The sequence below is a fragment of the Pyrus communis genome, chromosome 7 (assembly GCF_041283825.1).
Source record: "Pyrus communis isolate YQ-2024b chromosome 7, ASM4128382v1, whole genome shotgun sequence".
Lineage (NCBI taxonomy): Eukaryota > Viridiplantae > Streptophyta > Magnoliopsida > Rosales > Rosaceae > Pyrus > Pyrus communis.
This window is the reverse complement of record NC_142571.1, coordinates 21,793,223-21,809,076: the sequence shown is the minus strand read 5'-3', so window position 1 is coordinate 21,809,076 and position 15,854 is coordinate 21,793,223. Positions and strand designations below refer to the sequence as shown.

The following is a 15,854-nucleotide window of genomic DNA, read 5'->3' as shown; positions in this document are numbered from 1 at the left end:
TGCCTTGGGTTTCGATCCCCTAAACCTCTAGAAGCCTACACGACCAGACTAGTACCATATCCCGTGGGGAGGGTACATGGTTCTGGGGTGTAGGATTAAATAGACACTCCCGTTACCCTACTTCGTGCTATTGTGGTCAGATTGAAATGAGGGTAATTGGCCACAGAACTGGTCATCACGTTGGATTATGTTGGCACCCGAGTTCTGAGAGGGAATCGAGGTAACGACTGTGTATAGCCAATAATGGTAAGTGATTTTACGAGTGATTATGATTTCAAATTCCAATGATATGGTGGGAATTTCTTATATTTGATTTACCAATTTGAGTGATTTGGCTTGAAATGGGGAAATGCACTTAGCCACTGATGATTATGGCTTGGTATTGTGATAATTATTTGGCTGATGAGGGCTATGGTTTGAATTTATGATATTTGTTTGTCAAGAATGAAAATGGCAAAATTTTCTGATGGTTGATATCCCTAGTGCTTATAACTACAAATTTTTAGGCAAGACCGAGGTAACGGCTGTGTATAGCCAGTGATGGTAAGTGGTTTTGCCAATGAGTATGGTCAAATATGTTAGTATTTATTTAGCCAATGGTAGTTGTGGTTTGGTATCTTGATATTTGTTTGCCATTGATGAATTATGGCATGAAATTCTGATATTTTGTTAGGCCACGATAGTCATGGCTTGAAATTTGACATTTGATTTGGCTAATGTTGCTTATGACCAGAATCCCTGATATTGGTGTTGCCAAAAGTAATGGTAAGTGGTATTACCAATAATTATGATTGAAAATTTCAATTCGTGTGACTGGAATTTCTGATATTTATTTTGCCAATGTGTGTGGCTAGAAGTTCTAGTATTTTTCCTTACCAAAGACTGTGGTTGGAAAACTGAGAAAATGTGTGAGAATCATAATGATTTCTTCGTTGAGTTATTTATTTTTAACTTGAATAAAATCATAGACAGAAGTTATGATTTTATTCACTATAATTGGAATGGTGGGATTAATTCTAAATTCCTTTACGTTCTTCGATGGTTGAAATCTCAAGGACGAGATTTATTTTAATGGGGTCGAATGTAATACCCTTTTTATATGTTTTTGGTGGAAAATAAATAAATAAAACTGCCTGATGGCAGAAAAGAAAAGGGAGGAATCAAGAAGAAGGGGAACCAATTAAGAAGAAAAAAAAGGGGAATCGGGCGAATCCAATCAGGAAGGGAGATCAGGGAGGGAAAGGAGGGAAGTGAGGCATACTACACCCGTGCCCTTCATCCTTGTGACCCGTTCGACCCGAGGAGAACTCGGACCTCCCCGAGCCAATTTTGGCTATATTCGCCATTATTTCTGGCGAATCATGACTCTCCATCACCTGCAAACATCCTCATGTCCTTCCTCCTTAGTTGATCATCCAAAAATTCAAAGCAAACGAGGCCTTTTCATGGTGTACGGTGGCGACCGTGCCGTGGGACTCTTGGTGGCAATCCGCCAATTCCGAATGAAATACACTCGATATTCATCACCAAAACACTCCTTTAGAGGTCAGGAATAGAGCCCAAACAGGTTTGGGGGCAGCGGAGCACCGGTGGTGGTCAAATCGAAGCACGCCCACACCTAGGGTTCTGGCTGTTCATGGGAAAATTCAGGCGTTTCCTGGCCAAATTGGACTTTGGCCTAGGGGCGCATGGCCAGAGGGCCGACAATGCTATTTTAAGCTAAATTAGATGTCTTGATTTCAGATTTGATATTCGTACAACGTAGTTTGGTCATTTGAACCTAAATTCACTACGATACACTACTTGGTCAAAATATGAATCGACGATCCGACCTTTGGATCGTCACCAAACTTTAGTACATTATAGTACGTAATATTTGGGGACCTTAGGAACTTATAGATCAGAATCTGACGTATGGATATTCCCGAATTGGATTTGTAAGATAGTAAATTAAAACGTCGACCGCCACTCGAATGTTGTGATTGGCGGAGATCCGACCGTGGGATTGAAATGAAATTTTAGTATGTTGTTCTAGAAGTGTAATGTAAACTACAAATGGCTTGATCCCTTAATAGGGTGCGTAGGCAGTCTAACGAGAAGGTTAGATGCGACCATAATAAAATACCTGAGATTGATCTTTCAGTAAAATTTGCTAAGAAAATGAATTTGGGGCCTATCTTAGTAATTAGCTTCCGAATTAGAAATATCAGATCGTTACAGTACATGAAGGGACTTGGATCTAGTGTCTACTTTCTCGGTTTTGAGTTTGCTTTCCTCCAAGGATGTGATCGCCTAAGCTGCTTTAAGTTAGGTTTTTTTTTTGTTGTTTGTTTTTACTACCTTCAAGCCTAAGCTTGTGAAGGACTCCCATTGTATCTTGGGTTGTTACTCCTGTTTTGCTTGGGCCTTTTACATTATCTATTGTTGTTTTGTTGGCTCTTTTTGGGCCTTGTTCTAGTTTTTAATCGAAATAATCTTGTTTGACCAAAAAAACAATTGTTACGAGTCCTGACTTCCTATAGGTTACACATGGGTATTAAAACTATTATGGTTTCTTGAAAGGGTGGTGCTATCCACACACTTTTTTTAACTTATAAATCTCATACACCTTTCTCAATTTGTAGCTGGCTAATTGAATGAATTGAAGATGACCAATGGACAAAGATTAACAAGGAGTGTGTGTAGGAAGTAAAAATGAGCATGTGGATAACATCACCTTGTTAAAAAAAACCTAGATATTCAGTAACACTAGTTATCCCTTTTGTCTCTTTCCTATTTCCGACTCTCTCGATTCATGATTTTCTCTATTCTAAGTAAGGAAAGGTGTCTGCCACATGCCTCTGATGCCTAAGGAGTAGAGATAAAAAAAAGAACTTGAGAGAGTTATGAGTAGTAAGTGGCGATTACCTTTTCTTCTCTTTGACCTGGCTATTTATAGAGACTAAACCCTAGTAACTGGGAATAGGGGGCTGCAAAGCATACTAGACAGTCCTTGATGATGCAAGCTAGTCCCTGCAATCTTAAAGGTCCCTGTTGGTAATAGTGTAGTCGCGTCGGACACCTAAGGGGAGACTTCGGAGAGTCGGTGTCCTGCCACCAGTGGGCTAGGTATGACCCAATGGCAAAACCTAAAGTAAAATATATCTTTTCTCACCATTCTCATAGTGTATAAGACAAATGTATGCATTTTGATTAGGGTCGTATTTTATAGTTGCAATTCTACCATTTATGTCTTTTTTATTTTGTTGAAAATCGATTTGACGATAATTATGGGCGGGTCGGAGATCCCATAATATATGTATTGATGGCCCAGAGAGCCCATGACTTGTACTATGGATAGCTCTGAGAGTCCATGGTTTGTTAGTGGCATAAAGGTTCACTACCCTAGGGCAAACTATGTTTTATTCCCTTGAGGTGATTTGTGGTCTACTCACGGCGTCAAGGGTAAGACAATCATATTGAGCATACTGTCCAGTGTCCTTATCCTATTGGATGTGGTTAATTTATGTCTCTACAATAATAACTTTGTACTTGATAAAAGTTCAGATCATTAGGGTTAACTATAAAAAAAATAAAAAAATACTTTCAACAAAAAAACAAACATACTTTCACAGTGTATATGAATTGCTAGCTAGAATGCACTTTCACATAGTGCATATTTAGTGCTAGTATGAGTCTGCATATGATCGTAATGTGATGTAAAGAAAGGCCTCTATGTGCATTGCATAGACATATGCTTTCACACAGATATCAAATGGACTCTGGAATATTACTAAGAAAAACTAATGAAAATGGCTTGAAATCTTTGAGTTTTAACGAAGGACAAAATAAAAGGTACAGTGAATAATACCATATTGACTTTTTAGTGTAAAAATATGGTTTTTCGTTAAAATGAACAGTACCAGAAGCTTTTCATCAAAGTTCCTATATTACTAACCATGTAGACATCATTGTTATAAATAGACAAAAGTTAGAGAGATAACCTTTCTAATGACAAGAGCGAAGTAGGTGCAAAATATCACACTATAACTTTAGTAGCTATAACACAAAAAAGGATGGTAGATAAAGAGAGGAAGGGATACTTGTATTATTTCTCTTGCTTTCTTTCGCAGTGCATTTGATAACAGACGGAGTGCTCTATTTATAGAGCAACTCTCGTAACTACAACCATCAAAAATATAATGATGACACTTTTGAAAGTATTAAACACTATTACTCACTATTACTAAGTCTTTGGGCATTCTTTTGAGTGGGCATTCACCCACTAATTCTGTAACACTCCCCCTTGGATGCCTACATATCAATATCAGTTGCCTCGTTAAAACCTTGCTCGAAAAAACCCAGTGGGAAAAAACCATAGCGAAGGAAAAAGAGTACAACTTTACCTAAATTGTTGATATAGTGTTAAGTATGCTTATGTTGCCTCGTTAAAACCTTGTTAGGAAAAACCCTGTGGGAAAAATCCTAGTCGAAGGAAAATGAGTACAACAAGCATGTATCATGGATGTTTCCCCTAATATTTATCTTCCCCTGATTCTGCATTCTTCAAATTTAGCTGATTGGTAAGTCAACGTAATCCAATAGTCTGCACTAACTTTTAAAACGTGCACTTCGGTAGAGACTTGGTGAACAGGTCTGCCAGATTTTCATTGGAACGGATTTGTCTGACTTCAATAACTTTAGCCTTCTAAAGCTCATGTGCATTGAAAAACTTTGGCGATATGTGTTTAGTCTTATCGCCCTTAATAAATCCTTCCTTCATTTGGACAACACAAGCTGCATTATCTTCATGGATGACAGTTAGATTGTCTGTCTTCAAAGGTAAACCACATGAATTCCAGATATGATGGATTATTGATTTTAACCAAGAACATTCACGACTTACTTCATGTAAAGCAAGTATTTCTGAGTGATTTGAAGATGTAACAACTAATGTTTGCTTTGTTGAGTGCCATGAGATTGATGTATCTCCATTAGTGAACACATATCCAGTTTATGAGCGGGCTTTATCCGGATCAGAGAGGAAACCAGCATCTGCATATCCAGCAAGGATCTGGTCATTTATGGATTTTCTTGAGTAAAAGAGACCCATTTCTGTTGTCCCACGAATGTATCGCAAAACATCTTTGACTCCTTTCCAATGACGCATTGTTGGAGCAGAGTTATACCTTGCTAACAAGTTAACTGAAAAAGCTATATCTGGTCTAGTACATTGCACTAAGTAGAATAAAGCACCTATTGCACTCAGATATGGTACTTCTAGACCAATGACCATTTCATCATCTTCTTTTGGTTAGAATGGATCTTTCTTAATGTCCAAATAATGAATGACCATTGGCGTACTGAGTGGATAAGCCTTGTCTATGCCAAATCGCTTTAGGATTTTTTCAATGTAAACTGATTGGTGGACCAAAATTCCATTAGCACAATGCTCGATCTGCAGGCCGAGACAATATTTTGTTTTCCCGAGATCTTTCATTTCAAATTCGCTTTTCAGATATTCAGCAGCTTTATTGAGCTCTTCAGGAGTTCCAACAAGGTTCATATCATCAACATATACTGCCACTATAGCAAATCCAGTATTTGGTTTCTTAATGAACACACAAGGGCAAATGGCATTGTTGATATATCCTTCTTTGATCAAATATTCACTGAGACGATTATACCACATTCATCCAGATTGTTTCAGCCCATACAAATCGTCTTAATTTGATCGAGAGCATACCTCGTGGTTTGTTAGTTGTTTCAAGCAACTTAAGTCCTTCTGGGACCTTCATGTATATGTCAGTATCTAATTCTCCATATAGATACGCAGTGATGACATCCATAAGTCGCATGGCAAGCTTTTCTGAAACCACTAAACTTATTAAGTAACGGAACATAATTGTGTCCATTTCAGGAGAATATGTCTTCTCATATCAATTCCAGGTCTTTGTGAAAAGCCTTGTGCAACGAATCGTGCTTTGTATCTTGCAATCTCATTTTTCTCATTGCGTTTTCTTGTGAATGCCCATTTGTAACCCATGGGATTTACATCAGGCGGAGTTTGGACTACTGGTCCTAAAACACTTCGTTTTTCCAAGGAATTTAATTCTGCTTGGATTGCATCTTTTCACTTTGGCCAACTTGTCTCTGTTTGCATTCATCAACAGAGTAGGGCTCAATATCATCACTTAATATGATTTCAGTGGCTACTGTGAATACGAACATATCATCGATGATTATTTCATTCTGATCCCACAATTCATTTGTACATGCATAATTTATGGAGATTTCTTTGCTTTCATGTACTGTTGTCTTTTCAGGGACATGTGTCTCATCAAGGACATTTTCTTTTTCTGGAAGTACAGAATCATGAATTGCAGATTTTTCATTCATTTGCTTTTCTTGAATGATTTCATTTGGATTCAAATGTGCCCTTGTCTTTCTCTTTCGAGGGGCTGAATCTTTTGAACCTGGGCGTCTACCACGCTTCAGGCGTGCACCAGATGAATCATTCGCTGCCATTTTATTTTGTCCAACAGGGACATCAATTCTTGCAGGTGCATTTGCAGTTAGTATATGTGATTTTAACACTTTCATAGCATTATTAAATGCATCTGGCATTTGATTGGCAATACTTTAAAGATGAATGATCATTTTCACTTCATTTTCACATTAAGTGCTATGAAGATCAAAATGAGACAAGGTGGGTACAACCCATGTTAGCTCTTGCCGTTCTTCTGGAATGGTTTTTTCTTCCCCTAACGACGGGAAGACTGTCTCATCAAAGTGACAATCAGCAAAACGAGCTGTAAACATATCACCTGTCAGAGGTTCCAAATATCTAATGATAGATGGTGAATCAAAACCCATATAAATTCCCAGTCTACGTTAAGGTCTCATTTTAGTGCGTTGCAGCGGTGCAATAGGGCACATAAACAACATAACCAAAAACTCGTAAATGTGAAATGTTGATGTCCAAACACGAGTTGTACTGAGGAGTATTGGTGGTTGGCGATAGGTCTCAATCAAACCAATGATGCAACATGTAACATGATATGTCCCCATGCAGAAACTAACAATTTTGTTTTCATGAGCAGAGTGCGAGCTATTAACTGAAGCCGCTTGATCAATGTTTTTGCTAAACCATTTTGAGTATGGACATGAGGAACAGAGTGTTCAACATCAATGCCCAATGTCATGCAGTAATCATCAAAGGTTTAAGACGTAAATTCACCAGCATTATCAAGTCGAATTGACTTAATAGGATAATCTGGGAACTATGCTCGCAACTTGATTATCTGAGCAAGAAGTTTCACAAAAGCTATATTCCGAGTAGATAAGAGACAAACATGTGATCATCGGGTAGATGCATCAACCAAAACCATAAAATATCAAAATGGTCCACAAGATGGTTGAATAGGTCCACAAATATCCCCTTCAATTCTTTGCAAAAATGATGGGGATTCAGCATCAACCTTTAGTTGTGATGGTCTAATTACCAACTTCCCTTGAAAACAAGCCTTGCAAGGGTTATCATTTGAGATAGCAATGTTTCTGCTCAATAATGGATGTCCATTAGAGTTGGTAATGATCTTATGCATCATGATGGATCCTGGATGACCCAAATGGTCATGCCAAAGCATGTAATCTTTTGAATCAATGAACTTCTGGTTCATGACAGCATATGATTTAATTGTCTTTATATATGTATAATACAATCTACTTGACAAACCACGCAACTTCTCTAATATATGTTTCTGGGTATCATTCGAGGTAATGCATAGATACTCCACATTTTCTGCACTTTTCAATTCAATGGGGTATCCATTTAAACGTATGTCTTTGAAACTCAATAAATTTCGAGTAGATCGAGTAGCATACAATGCATTTTGTATGGACAATATTGTTCCATTTAGTAACACAATCTGGGCTTTCCCTGAGCCTTCAATTACATCTGATAGACCTGATATTGTTGTTACCCTTACTCTTGTAAGCATCAAGCTTGAGAAATACTTTCGATCACGAAATATTGTATGTGTGGTTATGATGTCTTCAAGACAAATATCTCCGCCATTTCTCATGTTTTGAGAATAACCATAGCTTTTATCCATACTTTCTAAGTAAAGGGGATCACGATTAAAAACAACTTAGAAATTTAAATGCCTTTTTTATTGAAATGCGAGTTTTTAAACTACAAGTTCAGAATAATAAAAGTACATCAAATATAAATGATTCAGTCAGACTGATACACTTCATTCCCCCTTTCCATAATGAAGTCCGAGACATCTAGGTGGGTTGTGTTCAACTGTCCTGATAAGTCGCACACTGGATCAGGTATATCCATTGGTCTAGCCTGGTCGAGGAAATTAGTCTCGACACCCTTCTCCTTGAAGGAGGCTTGATATAGATCCACCAGATGTTTTGGGGTACGACAGGTACGTGCCCAATGCCCATCACCACCACACCTATGGCAGGCTCCATCAGAGTTTCTAGGAGTATTGTTCATACGAGCTTTGCCTTTGTGGCGATTTCCATTTTTGAAGCTCAGGCCTGAATTTTGCCTTGGAATCTGGTTGTGAAACTGACCACCATGATTCTTGTCTTTCCTGTTCCATCGGCCTCGCTTATGGCCAAGTCCTCGTTTATGATTATCGCCACCAGAAGATGTGGCATTCACTTCGAGGAAAGTAGTATTCACTTCTAAGAATGGTGCAGATCCAGCAAGTCAGGACTGACGATTTTTCATCAGGAGCTCATTATTTTGTTCAGCTACTAAAGCACATATATCAGCTGGTTGTATTCAGTGAAGCATCGCGCTCTATACTGCTGTTGTAGGAGCACGTTAGAGGCATGAAATGTGCTGAAAGTCTTTTCCAACATATCTTCCTTAGTAATGGTATCCCCACAGAGCTTCATTTGAGAGGTAATTCTGAACAACGCATAATTGTACTCAGCCACTGACTTGAAATCCTGGATCCTTAGATGAGTCCATTCATAGAGAGCCCTTAAAAGAATCACCGTTGTCTGGTGATTGTATATGTTTCTCAATGCCTTCTAGAGAGCTAACGGATCTTCAACCGTTAAGTACTCGCTCTTTAGTCCCTCATCAAGATGGCAACAAATAAAGATCATGACCTTCGCCCGATCTCGAGAGGATGAGCTGTTTTCTTCCCTAATGGTATCTCCAAGATTCCTTGCTTCCAGATGGATCTTGGTATCCAGTACCCAGGTAAGGTAATTCTTCCCAGTAATGTCTAAGGCAATAAAATCAAGCTTTGCCAAGTTCGCCATTTTCTTTTCTTTCTGAAAGAAAAATGAGATGCGTAAGAACTTGCAATAATATGTATTCCTGGAGGAATATAGCGTTAGAACTTCTAGTTCTTACAAATTTTTCATTTTGATCTTTCGGCCAAAAATGATAAGCACTCAAAACTTCAGGCTCGAGATTTTCATGATTAATGAGAAGGGCGATTGTACCGCACCATTCTCATCGAAACAAGCATAGGATAAGCGATTATTCCGCACCACTTGAACAGCAGAAAAATTTAAATATGCAGAGCATGATATAATCGATTTAAATATGTAGAACAAAGTGGACGATTATACCGCATCACCTAAAATTGTAGTCAGCTCAAGATGGGCGATTGTACCGTACCATCTTTGATCGCAGTGAAAATTAAATTTGCAGTTCAAGATGGGCGATTATACCGCACCATCTTTGATTACAGTAAAATTAACATAAATAAACACTGGGTTAGAAATCAAGAACTACACCAAACAAGAAATCAAAGATATAAGTAACTGTTAAATTTAGACTGAGAAGCAGGCATGGTGCTAGCAGTTCATAGCGAGGGTGCATCACGCAGATGAAGCGGAAGAAGAAGAAAAACAGGAAAAACCTTAAAGGAAGCATTTTTTTTTCTTTCGGTGAAGGGAGATGTGAACTATTTAAGGTTAGAGAGTCGTGCTGATAACATGTTATAAATAGACAAAAGTTAGAAATATAACCTTTCTAAGGACAGGAGTGAAGTAGGTGCAAAATATCACACTAAGACTTTAGCAGCTATAACACAAAAAAGGATGGCATATAAAGAGAGGGAGGGATACTGATATTATTTCTCTTACTTTCTTTTGCAGTGCATTTGATAACAGACGGAGTGCTCTATTTATAGAGCGACTCTCGTAACTACAACCATCAAAATATAATGATGATACTTTTGAAAGTACCAAACACTATTACTCACAATTACTAAGTCTTTGGGCATTCTTTTTAGTGGGCATTCACCCACTAATTCTATAACAATCATATAAATATATAATATAAAGTATATTACCATTCTCAGCATTCATTTGGCTATATGACGCGCCTAAATACACATCGGCAACATTCTTTTTTGAGTTAAATAACAAAATAATTGGCCTGTCAAGTTGCCCAGCTAGCAATAACCATTAGCTTTATATATTTGGGTTATATCTTTTTTCTAAGATGTGACATATTGTTCTTCAAAACAATGCAATAGCAATGAACAATACTTTGTCATCCAAATAATGCAATATTGCATTCTTTACATGGAAGTATTAGATACTACTTTGAAGAAATGATAGTGTGCCATCATATCAACCACTAGTAGTTTTCGAGAAGATGTTCATTGATGCAGTATTGTTTCTTCCAGATGAATTTGCAATGAATTATTCAAAAGAAAAGAAAAAACTAGATGGCAAGAAGAATGGTTAAAATGCTTTGCTTCTTATATGTAAGGAGGGATGTTCTTCCTTCAACGATACTGTGACATAATTTTATTGTACAATTTGAACTGTCATTCTCTTTATTATCATTTGTAGAAAAGTTCTTTCAATTTAGAGTACTTTAGCCATCTATATGAGATGAACAAATTGACGATGATGTTAATAAGTAACTTTTCATGATAAAACGTCAATTTGTTTGATTCCTATGGATTACTGAACGGACTTCAAACTAAATAAATTTTGTCATCGATGATTTTTAGATGATAATAAAGAAAATAAACAATTTCTATTATGGTATTTGAATTGTAAAATAATGTCAAGAAGTAAAATAGTGTTCAAGAAGAATTCTCTTAATTAGTTACAATGAAGTAACATAAAAATAAATAAATAAAAAAAAATTGAAATATATTTTATCTGAGGCCACATATAGTAATTGATTCTTTGCTTAACTTAATAAAAAAAGTTGCAGTAAAAAGACGTCTGAAAGGATGAAAATATTATAAAGAATTGCATGTTGATTGCATCAATCTGTTGAAATGATGCCAAGAATTTTAACCATTTATATCCTCATATGTAGGAGGGAAGCAGCTGGTTGGTTCACCTATAAGTATATATAAGCATATAACCAGTCTAATAACTTACAGCATTATGCCTTGAATCGCAGTATACTTATATATTGTTAAGATGAATTGTTGGGCAAAATGGAAGCTTGTTATTGTCATGCTGGTCATTAACCTTGCATTAGCTATTGTAAATGTTCTTCTTAAGAAGGCTCTTGATGGAGGATTAAACGGTTTGGTAATTGCTACTTATCGACAGTCGGTTTCTGCTGTTTTCTTGACACCCATTGCCTTCTTTTGGGAAAGGTAAAACCTACATATACTTGAGTTATTACTTATGTTTAATGCTACATGTATTATATTAGCGATCTTCCACGTAGAGAACATTGACTATCGAGTCAGCCTTATCTCTATAAAAAAAAAATGAACAGTAAATATGGTATGTAGTTTTATTTGCGCCACTAGTATACTAAGCGTATAGTTAGTTTTCTTGCAGCAAAAGCAGACCAGAGCTTACAACTCGAATCTTATGCCTCCTTTTCATCAGTGCTCTTATTGGGTTAGTAATGGTATTTACGATTGATACGGTTACTCAGATTTTATATTTGTATGTTGTTTCATTTGAGGTTGTTATCTTTTTGTGAAATTTTGTGCTAAATACTTGTGTCTTTCAGGACAACTTTCACACAATACTTATTTCTTCTTGGACTTCAATACACCTCTGCTACATATTCCTGTGCATTCATCAACATGGTGCCTGTCTACACTTTCCTTTTGGCTCTACCATTTGGGTAAAGTACAAAGAATAAGTTTTTAAGTCTGATTAATTATCTGAAATAGGTATTGGAATGTATAATTTGGAATCCTGATTTCCTCTATGTTTACTAATACAGACGTAATAAAAAAGTACGTGATAAAATATACTCATTCCCTCTATCTCATGTGCCCGACTTCCCCCATTCACAATTTCTCGCATTCTAAGTAGGTAAACATGTTGTTAATGGAATTATAACTTCAATTTTTCGGACTTGATTTTGCAGTCTAGAGAAAGTGAACATAAAGAGAAGGGATGGGATAGCTAAAATCCTGGGTGCCTTCATATGTATTGGTGGAGCTGTATCCTTGATCTTATACAAAGGAATGCCACTAACCAACCAACATTCAGAATCCACACATCAAATGCAAAACCATGCTGATACAATGGCTTCATCAACTAAAATGACTAAGAGGTGGGCTGGTTCAGCATTTTTGGCATCAGGCTGCCTCTTGTGGTCTTCGTGGTTTCTCATCCAAGAAAAGATTGGCAAGAGCTACCCTTTTCAGTACTCTAGCACTGCGATATTGTCCTTCTTCGGCACCATTCAATCCGCCATCTTGTGCTTCATAACCCAGAGGCACATCGTCATGTCAATGTGGATTCTCAAGGGGAAGTTGGAGATCTTGAGTGTCGTATATGCTGTGAGTATTTTCTTTGGCATCTCTTCAATATTCACTGCTCAAATCTTTCCTAGCTAATGTAAGCTTGAGCGTTAGGCTATAATGGTTGCCTAAAACGGCATCTCCCTCCGAGACAACTCAAGCAGATTTTAGGGTTTAGTATTTTCATGCATGTTGGTGCTCATTCTCTACCAAATTAAGTTTTTAGGGTTTATTGGTTGTCTAACATGGTGTCATGGCCGCACCTATATGTTTCTTTCTCGCCTACTAGTCCGTCTGTCCACGTACAAGATGAACATGCACGCGAGGAGGGAGTAACCTTGATATACAATATTGTTATAGGTCAATATTTCCATACAACATAAGCTTTTAGGTCTAGTGGTTGTTTAACAGCCAGTGGATGTGATAGATCGATAATTTCGATTTCATTTAGTAATCCATACAAATGCTACAGTCTAGAATATTATTTCAAGAACTAATTAGGGTTTCATGTGTGTTGACATTTCAGGGAGCAGTAGGATCAGGGTTATGCTATGTAGGGATGTCAAGGTGTGTGAAACAAAAGGGTGCACTCTTCACAGCAGCATTTACCCCCGCCACCCAGATATTTGTGGCCATGTTGGACTTCTCTTTCTTGCATGAACAAATTTACCTCGGAAGGTAATTCACTCAATTATGTTTAATTTTGAATGTTTACATATATCATTAATTTTAATTATCTTCGTATTAACCCATTGCTAATTAATTTTTGGCCTTATTTAATTTACCAGCGTGGTGGGATCTGTTACTGTCATAATTGGCATGTACATTTTACTGTGGGGTAAAAGCAACGATCAAAAGGAAATGGTGATCAAGCAGACACAAGCAATTGATCAAGATCCAGAATCTGGTCCAACGCCACGAGGCATGCCCCTTGATGTAAATAGATAACCCTTCTGAAATGTTTAGATTTTTAACTTTTTTTCCGCACTGGTCAGATCAAATGTTGTAAACATGGCTAATCAATTGAAATAAGAAGCAGAACTTTGCAGCCTCTAAACTCTTTCTTTCCGGCTTTACCATTTTGGCAACCCATAACTTGGGTTGTTATGTGAAGTAGATGCATCAAATAGACAATTACAAAGGGAACTTGTACCACCTTGCCAATTTTGTTTTTACCTTTATGATACGCACATAGAGCAAATGCATGATGATGTTTGGAATCGATGCTTGTTAATGCTCAAAATTGAGAGGTTAACTTAAAGGGCTAAGTCCACTGTCGTTTGTATATATATTTGTGTGAGGTTACAAATGCTACATGAAATGGCTTTTTTCATCCAGCCTACTGTTCATTATATAGACAAAAGCCACCATCCTAAGGAAGGTCAAGCGTGTGGCCTCAAAGAAGAGGTGATGTGGCCTCTTCCTATACACCCAATAAATATTTAGACAAACAAATATCTAGTCTTAGTCAACGGGTCTTCATTCAATAGTAGTCTATCTGTAAAGTGCTCTGGAGAGGCAGTCTAGTGGTCTCAATAGAGCACCTTAGTATGGTGGGCACAGTAGAGCACCCTAGTCTGGTAGTCTCAGTAGAGCACCCTAGTTTGATGGTCTTAGTAGAGCACCCTTATCTGACATTCTTAGTATAGAACACCATGGTTTAGTGATCTCAGTGGTGCACTCTTGTCTAGTGGTCTTAGTTGAGCACATATCACTAGAGAGTAGGCCATTAGAGATTTGATCACTTGCCAAAGGGTCTCCTCCATCCAACAATGATTTAGTCCCCAATTAAAGAGTCTTCTCTCACAATGATGACATGCCAAAAGTAGGACCAAGTTATTCTGGAGACCCACGTTAAGAATACTGTATTACCAAATTAACAGGTAGAAAAAAAATTGTGAAAGCAATGTAACAATTGAAATCATGATGAACGAATTTGGAGATAGGAACACAAGAATCATCACCCTGCAATTCGTCAAAGAAGAGAGATAAAGAGGACGATTTGATGAGAAATAATTTTCTATTTTTTGGTGAAGTTGAGAAGTAATTTTGATTTCATGATCTAAGAGAGGGAATTGTTTAGAAAATGGAAAGAAAAAAAAAGAGGGATGAAACAGACTGAAGCAACATAGACCATATTAGTTATGTGGGTCAGTAGGTTGAATCTTACAATGGGTTACCTATAATAATTTGGTTCGAATTTATCTTTAACAAGAATACATCAGATTATGCCAAACCAGCCCTTAGTCATTGGATCTATTTGAATAATAACACAAAATTGGACTTAATTTTAATGTGGCTTTACAAAAATGAGCTTACATCAGATTATGCGTAAGATTTAATTGGTGTTTGTCACGTGATCCCTATTCACATTTTGTCTAAAGTAAATACGATTTTTTGCCGCACTAAAACTCAATCTTGCAAACCTAATTCTCCTTCGTCTTGTCTAATGACGTATCTGTTGCTATAAAGTTATGTTTTTGCCATTTTAAGTGGTTCACATGTTATTAACATGACAAATATGAACGAAAAAATAGATGAAATTTTAAATAGGCCATGCAAAGAATTGGATATTTATGAAAATTTAGGCGTATAAATTGGCTAAAATAAAAATATAAGGTGCAATACTATTGTCTAGTAATATTCTTTTTCACTTGTAAATTAGAAATCTTAGATTCAATATTCATCAAAGGCAAATTTGAATCACATTATAACTAGCTGCTAGGAGGCCACGCGTCGGCATCATATTAATAGTATATGTTGTATAAATAGGCAGCTGAGGGATTAAAAGGAGTTGTTGGTGCTCTAATAATTCTCTGTAATACAAGTTATTGTGCAATTGAGAAAGAAGTAAAGTTTCTAATATTGATATCAGAGCCATTATGAAGCTTAACTGACCTCCTCTCACTTGGACCATCTTCAACCCTTAGGTTAAAATTTAAATTTTTTAACCAAGAAACAGTTTTTCTCCTCTAATCCTTATGGGTTAAATTTTTAATTCAAAATTATTAAAGAATGAATTTAGGATTTTTTTTTAAAGTAACTTAAAAAATAATAAAAATGTAAACTATCGTAATTTAATTTTCTGAACATTTTAACCTAAACATATTTAAATTTCGATAAATATTTAAAAATTACTAAACC

General features: G+C 36.7%; 2 protein-coding genes across 2 annotated transcripts; one reads left to right on the top strand and one right to left on the bottom strand.

Moving 5' to 3' along the window:
• Window positions 1-8,757: 8,757 nt before the first annotated feature.
• LOC148695887 (uncharacterized) lies at window positions 8,758-9,276 on the bottom strand. The gene is made up of 2 exons (XM_088697420.1): window positions 9,053-9,276; window positions 8,758-8,962 (listed from the first exon to the last, which is right to left on the bottom strand). The coding sequence occupies exons 1-2, from the start codon at window positions 9,274-9,276 to the stop codon at window positions 8,758-8,760; spliced, it is 429 nt and encodes a 142-aa protein (XP_088553546.1).
• Window positions 9,277-11,415: 2,139 nt separating this feature from the next.
• On the top strand, window positions 11,416-13,658 carry LOC137733332 (WAT1-related protein At3g30340-like). The gene is made up of 6 exons (XM_068472485.2): window positions 11,416-11,597; window positions 11,788-11,850; window positions 11,966-12,082; window positions 12,332-12,749; window positions 13,237-13,388; window positions 13,499-13,658. The coding sequence occupies exons 1-6, from the start codon at window positions 11,416-11,418 to the stop codon at window positions 13,656-13,658; spliced, it is 1,092 nt and encodes a 363-aa protein (XP_068328586.2).
• Window positions 13,659-15,854: the final 2,196 nt, after the last annotated feature.